Here is a 15,064-nt window from a genome sequence, read left to right as displayed (position 1 = left end):
AAATCTTGTAAACTCATAGCGAGGGCTAAAACAACTTTACAAGGGTAATGGCATTTGAGCACTTCTATGACGTCCCCTGTATATTTTGTGAACTGATTGAAATGAGAACTAAATTGCGAACCCTTCAATTTCAGCTACGAAGCAAAGGGCCATCAGGACACCGCGGGGAACAGCGCCGTGCTGAAGCTGGCCAAGGAAGACGAGGTGTGGCTGCGCATGGGCACCGGGTCTCTGCACGGGGACCACCAGCGCTACTGCACCTTCGCCGGGTTCCTGCTATTCGAAAGCAAATAAGTCGAAAAACCCGTCATGCGCACTCCAGCTTGACACGAGTTCATTGACACGGTCACAAAATGATGTACACGCCCGAAGTGAGGAAATCTAATCACGCAAATTAATGGTCCAAACACATCGAAAAACAGGCACATTGCTTTGTGCCAATATTTCCTCCTGGCAAACTAACCATTTGTATCTTTGCATGTTATTATTTCTTATAGTAACAAATGAATCTGCATTGCTCCTCCTGCCTCAGGAAGGTGTGTTTGTAATGAGTTGGTATATTCTGTTATGAATTGTAATACTGAAGACTGAATGCACCGTATTTTTTGCTGTCACCTTGGAAGTTTTTATAATCATGAAATTTTACTCAGAAAATGTGGAATAAAAATATTTTGCACTTAGTTACCTTTGGACTGCGTTCATAAAAGTTCTGTTTTCAGATTATTGTTAAATGTTTCGCTCTCATTTTCTGGGATTAAAGCAGGTAAGGCATCCTGTAACTTTAAATGACTTTTTCTGTATCCTCGAGTCATTCATGAGCAATTATAATGGATCTATATCCTGCCTGCAGCTGAGCTTTTTTTGTATGGTGTTTGTAATGTCCAATATTTCATCTAAGAGCATTGACACATCTACTTATCTCAACAGTTGTTCCCAGGTCTCACAAACAGGCCACTGACTCAAAAGCCATATAATGCACTCCGATGTGATGTGCCTCAGACAAAGACAGTTGTGGATCATTCTTGCCCTCCCAGAAATGGAATGAAGTACTTATTTCTTCAGAGCTCATTACGCAAATGGCAAACCATGGTCTAACACAGTGTGGGTGAGGCTGTGTTTCTGTGCACGTCTCTGGAAGTGAGGGGGGTCCATAGGAATTCTGTTTGTGGCAGCTATTGTTGAGCTGGTTATGGTTTTTGTTTTCTTCCTTTAGATCAGATAAGTAGCCAATATACTTCATGAATATTTCCATGTTTATTGGCTGTCTTTGCCTTTGTTGACCAGACCTAATATTTCCAATGAACATAGAACATTCTTAGAACATCTGCTTGCTGACTGGATGGCTATGGTGTCTATCTCAGTTGTCTCCTCTTGATTCAATGGCTTTCCTTCCAATTCTTGTGTTTATTTCAAACAGGAGCATACCTGTCTCACAGTGTCCCGACAGGATAACTTGTATTATTCGACTGCTGTCATTGCTTGCATGCAAGGAACAACGTTGCCGAGTGGATGAGGAGCAGCCGTCTGAAACTGAACTTGGACAAGACGGAAGTCCTCATCCTAGGTCCCACCCCTTCTGCGTGGGACGACTCCTGGTGGCCGACCACACTGGGAGCCGCTCCTACACCCACGAACCACTCATGCAACCTAGGATTCATCCTCGACTCCTCCCTCTCCATGTCAAAGCAGGTCAACGCCGTCTCCTCCTCCTGCTACAACACCCTCCGCATGCTTCGCAGGATCTACAAGTGGATCCCGACCAAAACAAGAAGAACAGTGACCCAAGCCCTCGTCAGCAGGAGGCTGGACTACAGCAACACACTCTATGCAGGAATCCGGCCAAACACCTGCGGCGACTACAACGCATCCAAAACACCTCTGCCCGACTGATCCTCAACGTCCCCCGCCGCAGCCACATCACCCCCCACCTGAGAGACCTGCACTGGCTCTCCATCAACAAGATGATCACCTTCAAGCTCCTCACCCATGCACACAAGGCACTCCACAACACCGGACCAGCCTACCTGAATGACAGACTCAACTTCAACACCCCCTCCTGCCAGCTCTGCTCCGCCAGACTCGCCCTTGCCACTGTCCCGCGCATCCAACGAACAACGTCCGGTGGCAGATCCTTCTCTTTCCTCGCCGCCAAGACCTGGAACACCCTCCCACCCATCTGCGGCAGATCCAAGACCTGCTCACCTTCAGAAGGCTCCTCAAGACCTGGCTCTTCAAACAGTAGTAGCACCCCCGCAACCCCCCCCCCATCAGCGCCTTGAGACCCTCACGGGTGAGTAGCGCGCTTTACAAGTTGATTGATTGATTCCTTTTTGCCATATGCTCCATGGGAGTGCCCTTGCTTTCTCGCTCTCTATCCGATGTGCTGTTTACCCCTTCACTCTGCCCCCACTTCCCTCACTGTCCCTATTGCTTTTCCTCCCTCTCCTACATGGTTGCTTCACCGCCCCTCCCCCATCGAGCTCATTTTTTAAAAAAAAAATGCCTTGTTGTCGTTCTGTTGCTTTACTACCCCTCTGCGCTTGTGGACCTATCCCCCATCAATCTCCAACTTCTATATTGTTTGTAAATCATTTTTGCTTTATTATTCAAGTCTTGGAACCCAAACAAGATTTATCAACTATTTAGTTCCCATGAAGGCCAGTATCAGGCAGTCCTTTGGCCAAGGAGAGTTATCCAGTAGAGAAATTCAAACCTTTTTAAACAAGTAGGTGCCTCTGAAAGGCAGGTTTAGTAGGTGTAAAGTCAGCTCGCAGCGATGTTACAAAATATTCCAGTCACTCTAGTGGTAAAATCACTTCTGGACCCACCATAACTGGTAGCTTACCAGTAAATATATAGTTTTGAAGTACGGTTCAAGAATCTCCCATTATATCCAGTTGGCACAATTAGCATCTGGTTTTCTGAAACCGAAAAAGGGCTTGTTATGTTTTAGGCTGATTTACATTGGTTTATCAATGTGAATACTATACGTTTAGATGCACTGTCCAAATGTTTACAAAATAAAGGATTTTCAGTGTATTCTCAGTTTTTTAATCACTGGTTTGCTCCCCCCATGTAAACGCATGAGATCTTGAGCAGTAGATGCATGTCATCTGTTGTCTACTTATGCAATGGTTTGTCTGTGACTGGTGAGTGCCTTTTTAGTAGTCTGCATAATATAGCTGTACAACCCATCTGTAAGTGTTCCTTATGACAGACAGAAACATGTCCACCAGTTGAAATGACTATCTCGGGAACAAACACCATGGGCTCACTATGAAGGAAGCGATTAAAACTGGTGTCTAACTTCCGCTGTCAGTAATGTGTTAACAATTGGAAGATGTCTCCTACGGCACAAAGCCAGGGAGCACTCTCTCATCCAGGTCCTGCACTATTATGTGCAGGACCTGGATGCACATATGTGGTAAGAAGCACTTCCTGATCTGGCATATTGAGTGTTTGAATCTCCTCATGACTGTAATACGTCTGTAGTATGCCTCCTGGCAGAGAAGCTGTGGCGACAATGGCATCTTACCTGCATGAACAGGCTGAATATTCTAACATCCACAAGTGTAACTATGTAGCACTTAATGCTGCAGCTTAGCCTGTATCTGGGTGTCTGACGTTTAGACAAGTAACACAACAGACGATTTGTCCAAGATTATACTATTTGGTAGTGGGAAGACAGAAATGAGAAAGTGGACATTCTGGTTGTACAGCCATTGAGTTAGAGTCAAGGCAACACCTACTTTCTGTTTGAGATTTGGCCAAACTCAAGAAATGCTAAAACTATATTTTTCTTACCATCCATCACCAGCGCCAGGAAACCCTTTGGGTGACAGTGTTGCGCTATAGAAGTATGCAATACATACATACATACATGTACTAATGTGTAAGTGCTATCAGCTTTCAAATGTAATGATCAGGTAGGAGGCAAACACTGAAAAGTTGAGGATACAAAGCTAGGGTAGACAGCATTTCTAAATAATGAAAAAAAACAAAAGACAATGTTATTTTTTTCTAGAAAGTACACATTTTTCCTAAAAGAAATCACGATAGGAGTTTAACTAGGAATTCTCTTTATAGTAGAGGGTCGTCATTTTTACTGCCTTTGAGATAGTAAAATGTATAACTATTGCAGATCTAACAAATGGTGCTGGGTCTGACAGAAACGACTTTCTTGGGAGTGAGTGAAGCTTTCATGTGCAAATGCATTTCTTCTCTCTAGTCTTAGGGTGGTCTCCACCCAAAACTTTTCCCCTACTCCTCCATTTTAGCTGTTCTCTTATTTGTTGGCCTTAGGACTTTGTGCACTTTACCACTGCTAACCGGTGCAATTGTGCTTGTGCTCTCCTTTAAACATGGTAAATGTAAATGTAAATGTACAGGAATTTATATAGCGCAAATCACCAAGCGGTTTCTAAGCGCTTGCTTAGGGAACCCGTCCTGGTATTCCCCTGTGAGATAACCCCGGCAGGGTATCCGCAAGGTGAAAGTCAGGCATCCCGCCGCGAGGGGCCTTTGTGGAGATTAAGCAAGCTATTGCCCAGAGTCGCAGAGTGTGAACCTGTGAATCGAGTAGGCACCGGAGCGAGAATTGTCAAGTCCATGGACATTTTAGGACTCAAGACCCCGCCGAGCCGGGAATTGAATCCTGGTCCCGGGCTGACCTCTGCTTCCAGGTCTGCCTCCTCTAACCAGTGAGCCACACGTCTCCACATGGTGACATTGGCTTACACCTAACTGGCACATTTAATTTACCTTTAAGTCCCTAGTAAAGTGGTACTACATGAACGCAGGGCCTCTAACATAAATGCTACTGGTGGACATGAAGCACTGCTTTTGTCACCCATGTAAGTAGCCTTTAAAAATTACTCTGCCTGCCACTGAAGCCTTTATGTGCAGTTTTAAACTGACATTTCAACCTGGCAAAGTAAACCATTTGCCAGCCCTAAACTTTCTTTTTAGTACACATGTCACGCCTGGGGTAGGGCCTAAACTGCTCACAGTGCAAGGAACAATGCATTTAAAAAGTTGGACATGAACTATTAAGTTTTAGATGTCCTTTTAGGGAAAAAACTCTTAAATTAGTTTTTTACTCTTGCAAACCCTGCCTCTCCCATATGATTACTGTTAGAAATGGGGGTCTCTAGTTGGCAGTAGTTTGCACCTTTGTCCAAATAGGGACCCTTGCTTCTAGTCAGGGAAAGGGGGATACACTCCTTAAATAACCCCTGCTCACCCCCTTGGTAGCTTGGCACAAGCAGACAGGCTTATCTCAGAGGCAGTGTGTAAAGCATTTGTGAGCACAAACAGTAATACAGTGAAGACACTACAAATGAACACCACACCAGTTTAGAAAAATAAGAATTCTTTATCTAAATAAGACCAAACGGCAAACATCCACCATACAGTATCTTAAATAGGCTCTTCAATAGTAGAAATAGTTCAGTTCAATACAAGTTGTAAATGCGACACTTTTCCCACAAAGTACCTTAGATGCGTCACGCAAAACAAACAAAATGGTTGCAGGGAAGGCGATGCATCAGTTCCTTGCTTCGGGGGAGGTGGCGCACCTGTTTCTTACTTCAGCGCAGGGGAGGCGATGCGTCTGTTCCTTACCGGAGAGGAGGAGATGCGTCTGTTTCGTCCTGCGTTCCGTTTACGATGCGACAAGATGGCGCCTCGATGCGTGGCGATGATCCGGTGCCATGCGACAAAATGTGGCTCGATGCGATGCGACGATCTGGTGGATGCGTGAATGTTGCAGCCGCACGGCAGGGGCTGCGACGATCTATTCTGTGATGCATCGAGACTCGTGGATGCGGTGCGCTTCTTCTTCGTGGCTCAGCAATGCGTCGAGACCCAGTGTGGATGCGGCACTCTTCTTCCTTGTTGTGTTGATCTTCCAGCTCCCAACAACAAACAGTCACTGGCGGTCCTAAATAACAGCAGGCACCTCTTTGCAGGTTGGAATTCCCAGCAAGGAAATTCAGGGGGAGCTGGTGGTGAAGTCTTTGTCTCCCTGAGACTTCAGAACAGGAGGCAAGCTAAGTTTCAAGCCCTTGGAGATCTTCCTCAAGATAACAAAGCAAACAGCAAAGTCCTTTTCTCCTTCCCTTGGCAACAAGTAACAACTGTAAGCCAACCCCAAACAGCAAACAGCACAGGGGCAGCTTCTCCGGTTCTTCTCCTTGGCAAAGGTTCCTCTTGATTTCCCAGAAGTGATCTGGGGTCTGGGTCCCCCTTTTTATATACACACATCCTTTGTCTCTAAAGGCAGAGACTGTCTGCACCCAGCCAAAACCAGTTCTGTCCTCTCTGGTGCAGCTTCCTGGCAGGAGGTGGAGACAGCATTGTTGAAAGCAGACCTGGCCCGGGCAGGTGAAAGGAAATCTCCTCCCCCTACTCTAAATTAAACCGAGGTCCCATTCAGCCCAGTCCTGACTCATCAGACTGCTGGAGTCGCAGCCCTCTCCCAGCTTTTGTCACTCACAAGCCAGACATGCTATACACAAACCTAGCAGAGGCACACTGGATGGTTAGGCAAGAAAATACCTACTTTCTAAAAGTGGTATTTTCAAACACAGAATGTTAAAATCACCCACACTAAAAGATGCACTTTTAACATTCTGAGTTCAGGCATACTAAACATTATTTACCTAGCTTATTCCCTGGGTCAGTTATGTTTATAAGATGTTATAAGCAAACTGCCCATTCCGGCCTATGGGAACAGATAGCCTTGCAATAGTGAAAAACAAAATTGGCAGTATTTCACTATCAGGACAAGCAACACACATCAGGGCATGTCTTGCCTTTCACATACAATGCACCCTGCCCACAGGGACAACTTGGGCCTACCCGGAAGTGAGTCACAAACAAGTATGGTCTCAACTTCTTCAGTTCCAGGACCACAGCAAATGCCTCACGCTCAATCGCACACCACCTCTGTTCCCGTGGAAGTAACCTCCTACTAATGAAGGCTACAGGTTAGTCTAGTCCCTCCTCATTCATCTGTGAAAGCACAGCCCCCATACCATGCTCTGAAGCATCTGTCTGCAGAATGAATTCCTTGAAGAAATTAGGCGCCTAAAGCACGGGCAACGTGCACATGACAGATTCCAGGGCATCAAAAGCTTTCTAGCAGGCATCAGTCCAGTTCACTTTCTTGGGCTGCTTCCTGGAAGTCAGCTCTGTCAAGAGTGCAACAATGCTGCAATACCCCTTGACAAACTTCCTGTAATACCATGTAAAGCCTACAAAGGCTCTCACCTCTGTCTGGGTCTTAGGGGGTACCCAAGCCAGGATGGTATCAATCTTAGGATGTAGGGGCGCCACCTGGCCGCTCCAACCTGGTGTCCCAAGTGCACCACATAACCCTGCCCGATCTGGCACTTACTCGCCTTCATCATGAGTTCTGCCCTCCGCAGCACCTTCAACACTTCTCAGAGGTGGTGCAGATGTTCCTCCCAAGTGGCACTGAACACTGCAATGTCATCCAGGTAGGCGGTACTGAAATCCTCCAGTCCAGCCAACACCTGGTTGACCAACCTCTGAAAGGTGGCAGGGGCATTCTTCATCCCAAAAGGCATCACCCGGAATTGGTAGTGCCCATCTGATGTGGAGAATGCTGACCTCTCTCTAGCCCCATCAGTTAAGGCGATCTGTCAGTACCCAGACGTTAAGTCAAATGTACTGAGGTACCGTGCTGCCCCCAACCGATCAATGAGCTCATAAGCTCTGGGGATGGGGGCGCATCAGTTCTGGTGACTGAATTGAGCCCTCCGTAGTCCACACAGAACCGAAGTTCTGGCGTGGCACTGGGTGCGGCAGCCTTTGGGACCAAAACCACTGGGCTGGCCCAATGGCTGTTTGAGGACTCAATCACCCCTAGCTGAGACCTCCTCCTTGATGCAAGCTCTGACACTGTCAGTCACTCTGTAACTCTTATATTTTACTCAAGGACTGTCCCCAGTGTCCACATCATGGACACACCACTGAGTGACACCGGGGGTCAGGGAGAACAGATCAGGAAACTGTCCCAACAGTTGACGACAGTCATTCTGCTGCTCAGGGGTCAGGGTGGTAGAGAGGTTTACACCATCCACTGACCTATCTTGCTCTTTTGCAGACAGGAGGTCAGGAAGAGGCTCAGACTCCTCTTCCATCCCTTCATCTGTTGCTAGGAGCATGCCCACTTCAGACGGCTCCAAGTGGGGTTTCAGGCGGTTCAAATGCAGGACCCGCAAAGGGTTCCTAAGAGATTGCAAGTCCACCAAGTAGGTGACATTACACTTGTGCTTCACCACCTCAAATGGTCCGGTCTACTTATCCTAGAGCGCACAAGGCTCCCCTGGGGCCATGACCCAAACTTTTTGTCCAGGCTGGAACTGGATCAGAGTGGCATTCTGATCATACCAACGTTACATCTCCTCCTGGCTAGCTTCCAGATTCGCCTGAGCGCGTTGTCTGAAATGACGTGTCTGGTTTCTGAAGGCCAGCATGAAGCTATATACATCCTGGCGAGGTTTACTGGGAGCTTTCTCCCAGCCTTCTTTCACCAAACTCAGAGGCCCTCTTACAGGGTGACAATGCAGTAGTTCAAAGGGACTGAACCCTAAAGACTTCAGTGGCACCTCTCTGTAAGTAAACAGAAGGCTTGGCAAGAGGGCATCCCACTTACGCCTCATAGGTTCCTCACGACCCATAATTATGCCCTTCAGGGTCTGGTTGAACCTCTCAACCACTGCACTACCTTGGGGGTGGTAAGGAGTGGTGAACTTATAGGTTATGCCGCACTCCTGCCACAGGAACTTCATATACTTAGATATGAAGTTGGTATCACAGTCTGACACCACCTCTCTAGGGAACTCCACATGGGAGAAACTCCCCAACAATGCACGACCCACCACGGGGGCCATCACAGTCCAGAGAGGTATGGCTTTCAGGTACCGCCTGGCATGGTCCACCAAGACCAGGATGAACATGTTGTCCATGGCTGTTTTGGGATCCAGAGGACCCACAATGTCAATGATCACCCTTTCAAAGGGGGTGCCAACCATAGGGAAAGGCTGGAGAGGAGCCTTGTGCTTCCTCCCACTCTTACCACTTGCCAGGCAAGTCTGACAGGTACTGCAATGAGTATCTGAACTCTTGCGCATTTGGGGCCAACAAGAGTGGATGACAAGACTCTCAAAGGTCCTGTCTTGCCCCAAATGTCCTGCTAAAGGCACATAATGTGCCAGACCCAGTAGGACAGCTCTGAAGAGCTGGGGTGCCATCAGTACACGGGCTGACCCAGGCTCAGCAACCTTAGGCTCACTATACAGGAGACCATTCTCCCAGTAAATCCAATGTGATCCAGACTGATCACCTGCTGACTGGTTTGCAGCCTGTTGCCGCAAACCCACAAGAGAAGGGCACTTCTTCTGTTCCTCGCAGAACTCTTCCCTGGAGGGGCCTCCTTCCTGCTGCCATTGGGTCAGCTCAGGTAGGTCCCCCAGTTCAGCTACTTGTTCCCCTGTAGGTTCTAGGGAATCCCCTCGAGGTCTGCCTCCCCCTGGACTGTGGGGACTTCAGGGACCAGTTGCTGTACCCCTTGCCTCTTCTCTTTAAGGCAGACACCTGGGCCACTCTTTCAGGCGCCAGGTCCTCGTGAACACCCTTACCGGCTTCCATTGACCAAGTGGTCACACACACCCACTCAGGCAGACCCAACATCTTCAAATGAGACCTCCACTCCACATTCGCCCAAGGGGAGCTCTCCAAATCATTGCCTTGCAGACAGACAACAGGCATGGCTGGCCTCAAAGCTGCTTAAAAGGTACCTGAGACCCCCCCCACACTCGAAGGAAACCTGAGCCACTTTGCAGTGGCTCTCTGAATTGTCGACAGCAATTACAGGGTACAATGCATTAGGGATCACCTGCTCAGACATCAGCCGACAACTGACAGCTGTCACTCTGGCTCCTGTGTCTCTCAGAGCCTCCACCCTATGGCCATTGATGGTCACCCACTGCCTGAACTTTTTAGTGTTATCAGGCAGCTGAGTCCTAGGGACCATCTCACTGTCTCCTTAAGAGACTAGGGACATTTCTGTGGGACCCCACCCACCTTCGGCACCAGTCTCCTCCCTCAGGGCTACACTAGCCATCTGCCGGGCGGTGCACCAGTGGGTGCTGCGTTAAGCTTGTTGGGACACTTAGGATCCCAGAAGAAGTGGCTCACCTGACCACAACTAAAACATTTCTTGGGACCCCTCTCAACAGGCTTATCTGTTGGGCCCCTGGTTTCTTCTCAGTGGGAGGTTGGGAACCCTTCCCTTGGTTCCCTTGGGGATTACTTTGGGGCCCTTTCTAGAACTCTCTCTGTTTACCCTCGTCCCCCCACTCTTCTGCTGGGGACCCTGCCCAATTTTGGTGAAGTCTCCCACATGACCCTTGTGGTCCCGGGTACTGACCTAGCGGTCCGTCTCCATAGGAAGCTCTCTGGGCACAGTTAGCTTACTATCAATCAGTTTCTGGCGTAGCTCTGGAAAACAATTACTGGACAAGTGCTCCCAGGCAACCAAATCATAGAGCGCCTGAAAACTATTTACTCTGCTACCCTTCACCCAACCATCCAATACTCCGCAAAACAAAGACACATGCTCCAACCAGGTACTAGACTCCAGCTTCTTGCAATTCCTAAATTGCTGCCTATAAAGCTCTGGGGTCAATCCATACCTGGTCATTAAAGCTTCTTTCATGGGGGCATAGGAATGTTGATCCTCTCTGGGCAGGTCTAACAAGGTGTCCCTCCCATCGCTGACAAAGTGGCCCCACAGCCCCGCTCCCCAGTCTTTCTCAGGGATTCTATGGGATGTCATGGCTATCCCCGGAAGCTTGTTTCCTTCCCAGTATAAGAATTGGCTTGGTAGTTTGGTTTGCCCTGTTCCCATCATGCACTGGGACAGGAACAGACTAATTTGCATATAGCCAGGTTCTGAGCTGGGATGGTGCAGTGAGCTAAAAAACGGTGATGGATTAAAACCATGATCTATTGACTTGGTAAGAGTATTCTGCATCATTCAGAAACTCTGTCCATCACCACCCCCCTTTTCCAAAATCGGTTTTATCCACAATATGTGTGGGAGGGTTTATTCAGACGTGAGTCCCTTGCTCATTGCACCATCAGGATTCAAGCAAGCCGGGCCGAAGAAGGCTGTGATGCCAGAAACCGGTCCCCGGAAGCTTGTTTCCTTCCCAGTATAAGAATTGGCTTGGTAGTTTGGTTTGCCCTGTTCCCATCATGCACTGGGACAGGACCAGACTAATTTGCATATAGCCAGGTTCTGAGCTGGGATGGTGCAGTGAGCTAAAAAACGGTGATGGATTAAAACCATGATCTATTGACTTGGTAAGAGTATTCTGCATCATTCAGAAACTCTGTCCATCACCACCCCCCTTTTCCAAAATCGGTTTTATCCACAATATGTGTGGGAGGGTATACTCAGACGTGAGTCCCTTGCTCATTGCACCATCAGGATTCAAGCAAGCCGGGCCGAAGAAGGCTGTGATGCCAGAAACCGGTCCCCGGAAGCTTGTTTCCTTCCCAGTATAAGAATTGGCTTGGTAGTTTGGTTTGCCCTGTTCCCATCATGCACTGGGACAGGAACAGACTAATTTGCATATAGCCAGGTTCTGAGCTGGGATGGTGCAGTGAGCTAAAAAACGGTGATGAATTAAAACCATGATCTATTGACTTGGTAAGAGTATTCTGCATCATTCAGAAACTCTGTCCATCACCACCCCCCTTTCCCAAAATATGGCTATCTCATAAGCCTTAAACCACTGCCCAATGTCCTCATGCTTCATAAAGTCCTTAATCACATATTTGGATATGTATACTTTCCCTTCTACAGGCACTGGCGGTGTGCTGCCACCAGAGGGAGTGATCTCTGGACTCTTCGCTTTGAGCTCCAGCTCCCTCACCACTCTCTCATGCTCTAAAATCATCCTCTTTTCTTCCAAGGCCAACCTCTTATTTTCTTATTCCAATTTTCCCTTTTCCATATCATTCTGACTCCCCACCGTGAGCTTGGCAAGCTCCATTACATGCACTCTACTCCTCCCCTGTCCCCCAGCTCTTCTGGGGTAGGAGCCTATGAAGAAACACTGCTGCCCACTCTAGAAGGCACTTTCCCCCATCCAGGCCCAATGGCCCCCCTCGCTGCTCATCTAAATCCTCCCCCTCCACCATTGGATCTTCAGGATGCTCACTGGCACTCCTTGCTTCCAACCAGGCCCTCAGCGCCTTTTGGTATTCCTCCTTTCTGGTGAGGCCCTACATGGAGATTTTAAATTTTCTTGCAAACAGCTTCGAGTTGTGGCAGAGTGTAGGTATCAGCCCTTTCTTCTTCAAAATCTAAATGTGTAGGTGCAATGGATGCTGCTTTGCAAACGGTAAGAGAAAATTGATAGTTCTCAACAAAAAATTGGAGTTTCAAGGAAAAGACTCTACCAAAATGTATGTGGTCGCATAATAGTCTGCGCTCACTAGTAGTGTACACCAAATCACTGTATTTAAGTCACAAATGCAAATCTAAATCCTCACCGCTGACCACCAATGTTAGAAATGGGGGTCTCTAGTTGGCAATGGTTTGCACCTTTGTCCAAATAGGGACCCTTGCTTCATGTCATGGGAAGGGGGATACACTCCTAAAATAACCCCTGCTCACCCCCTTGGTAACTTAGCACAAGCAGACCGGCTTATCTCAGAGGCAGTGTGTAAAGCATTTGTGAGCACATACAGCAATACAATGAAGACACTACAAATGGACACCACACCAGTTTAGAAAAATACGTATTCTTTCTCTAAACAAGACCAAATGGCACAAATCCACAATACAGTTTCAAAAATAGGCTCTTCAATGATAGAAATAGTTCAGTTCAATGCAAGTTGTAAATGCAACACTTTTCCCACAAAGTACCTTAGATGAGTCACGCAAAACAAAAAAAAGGGTCAAAGGTAAGGCGATGCATCAGTTCCTTTCTTCTGGGGAGGCGGTGCACCTGTTCCTTACTGCATCGCAGGGGGGGCAATGTATCTTTTCCTTACCGGAGAAGAGGGGATGCGTCTGTTTCTCACTGCGTTCGGGTTATGATGGGAAAAAATAGCGCCCGATGCGTGGCGACGATCCGGTGCAATGCAACAAAATGGCGGCACGATTCGACGATCTGTGGATGCGTGAACATTTGCAGCCACACAGCAGGGGCTGCAACAATCTTCTCTGTGGCTTTGCAATGCGTTGGGACCCGGTGCAGATGCGGCACGCGTCTTCTCCATGACTCAGCGATGCATCAGGAATCGGTGCAGATGCGACATGCTTCTTCCTCGTTGTGTCGATCGTCCAGCTCCTAACAACAAACAGTCTCTAGAGGTCCTAAACAACAGCTGGCTCCTCTTTGCAGGTTGGAATTCCCAGCAAGAAATTCAGGGGGAGCTGTTGGTGAAGTCTGTGTGTCCTTGAGACTTCAGTACAGGAGGAAAGCTCAGTTTCAAGCCCATGGAGATCTTCCTCAAGATGACAAAGCAAACAGCAAAGTCCTTTTCTCCTTCCCTTGGCAACAAGTAACCACTGCAGGCCAACCCCAAACTGCAAGCAGCACAGGGGCAGTAATTTTCCTTCAGCTTCTCTGGTTCTTCTCCTTGGCAGAGGTTCCTCTTGATTTCCCAGAAGTGATCTAAAGTTCGGGGGCCTGTGTACCCCTTTTAATACACACAAATTATTTGTCTCTGAAGGCAGAGACTGTCTGTACCCAGCCATAACCAGTTCTGTCCTCTCTGGTGCAGCGTCCTGGCAGGAGGTGGAGACAGCATTATTGAAAACAGACCTGGCCCGGGCAGGTGAAAGGAAATCTCCTCACCCTACTCTAAATTCAAAACAGGTCCTATTCAGCCCAGCCCTGACTCCTCAGACTGTTGGAGTCACAGTCCTCTCCCAGCTTTTGTCACTCACAAGCCAGACATGCAATACACAAGCCTAGCAGAGCAGTTAAGAAAATACCTACTTTCTAAAAGTGGCATTTTCAAACACAGAATGTTAAAATCCCCCACACTAAAAGATGCACTCTAACATTCTCAGTTCAGACATTCAAAACTTTATTTTCCTAGCTTTTTCCCTGGGTCGGTTATGTTTATAAGATGTTATAAGCAAACTACCAATTCTGGCCTACGGGAACAGATAGCCTTGCAATAGTAAAAAAACAAAATTGGCAGTATTTCACTACCAGGACATGCCATACACATCAGAGCATGTCCTACCTTTCACATACAAGGCACCCTGCCCACCTTGGGTCTATCTCAGGGGTGACTAACATGTAGAAAAGGGAAGATTTAGGGACTGGCACATTTGAGTGATTTTCTGTATTTTTCCATATTTCAAAAATAAATAGACAGGAAAATAGACAGCAAGAGTCCACTTCAGTTTCCTTCCCACCAATCAAGATTGTACATTTTAGTTATCTTTAAAATTTCTGCCCAAACACTTAAGGCAACTGTGATTGAATCATTATATTTTCTCATGTATTTCCCGGACATGATATTGGCTTTACCTCCCTTGCAAAAAGTGACTGTTCTTTTTACGGAATCTGTCAACTACAGGGCATTTTTTGTATTTCCTATCTGGATATTTCTTTCACATCTGTAGTAATAAATGGGACTCCTCATGATGGAATTGGAATTGCTCTCATTTCTTTTTAATGATCTGCTACTATAATCAGTCCTGCTAATGACTTTCACCTCAATGTTTATTGACTATCTACTTTGTTCTACATATGTCCATTACTGTGCTATCACTTTGTTATGTCAATGTCAGCATTTAGAGTAGATTGAGCCGTGTCCTCAGTCTGTTTTGAACTTTTTTGCTATGTTCTTTTATGAGAATGTAATTACAACAATTGAAGGTATGCAATGTTCTTGAAGCCACAATTTGCTGTCAGTGTTCTTTCTACGTGCTGCAAAATAATGCTCAGAATATTCACCCATTTCCTGTTTTTTTGTACAAACGTTCAATCGTTCCATT

The 15,064-nt window shown here is 47.2% G+C and overlaps 1 protein-coding gene and 1 long non-coding RNA gene across 5 annotated transcripts in view; one reads left to right on the top strand and one right to left on the bottom strand.

Annotated features, from left to right (window-relative positions):
* Positions 1-680, top strand: part of C1QTNF3 (C1q and TNF related 3) — a 762,159-nt gene extending 761,479 nt beyond the window's left edge. For both annotated transcript variants that reach the window (XM_078677282.1, XM_078677283.1), the window contains exon 6: positions 135-680. In XM_078677282.1, the coding sequence (XP_078533408.1) occupies positions 135-294 (160 nt within the window). In that variant the 3' untranslated portion in view covers positions 295-680. The remainder of the gene's footprint in view (positions 1-134) is intronic.
* LOC144819342 (uncharacterized) overlaps positions 1-15,064 on the bottom strand; it is a 161,766-nt gene that overhangs the window by 60,446 nt on the left and 86,256 nt on the right. The window lies entirely within an intron of this gene.

This window comes from Lissotriton helveticus, chromosome 2_1, assembly GCF_964261635.1.
Source record: "Lissotriton helveticus chromosome 2_1, aLisHel1.1, whole genome shotgun sequence".
Classification (NCBI taxonomy): Eukaryota; Metazoa; Chordata; class Amphibia; order Caudata; family Salamandridae; genus Lissotriton; species Lissotriton helveticus.
This window is presented reverse-complemented; position numbering and strand designations above follow the sequence as displayed.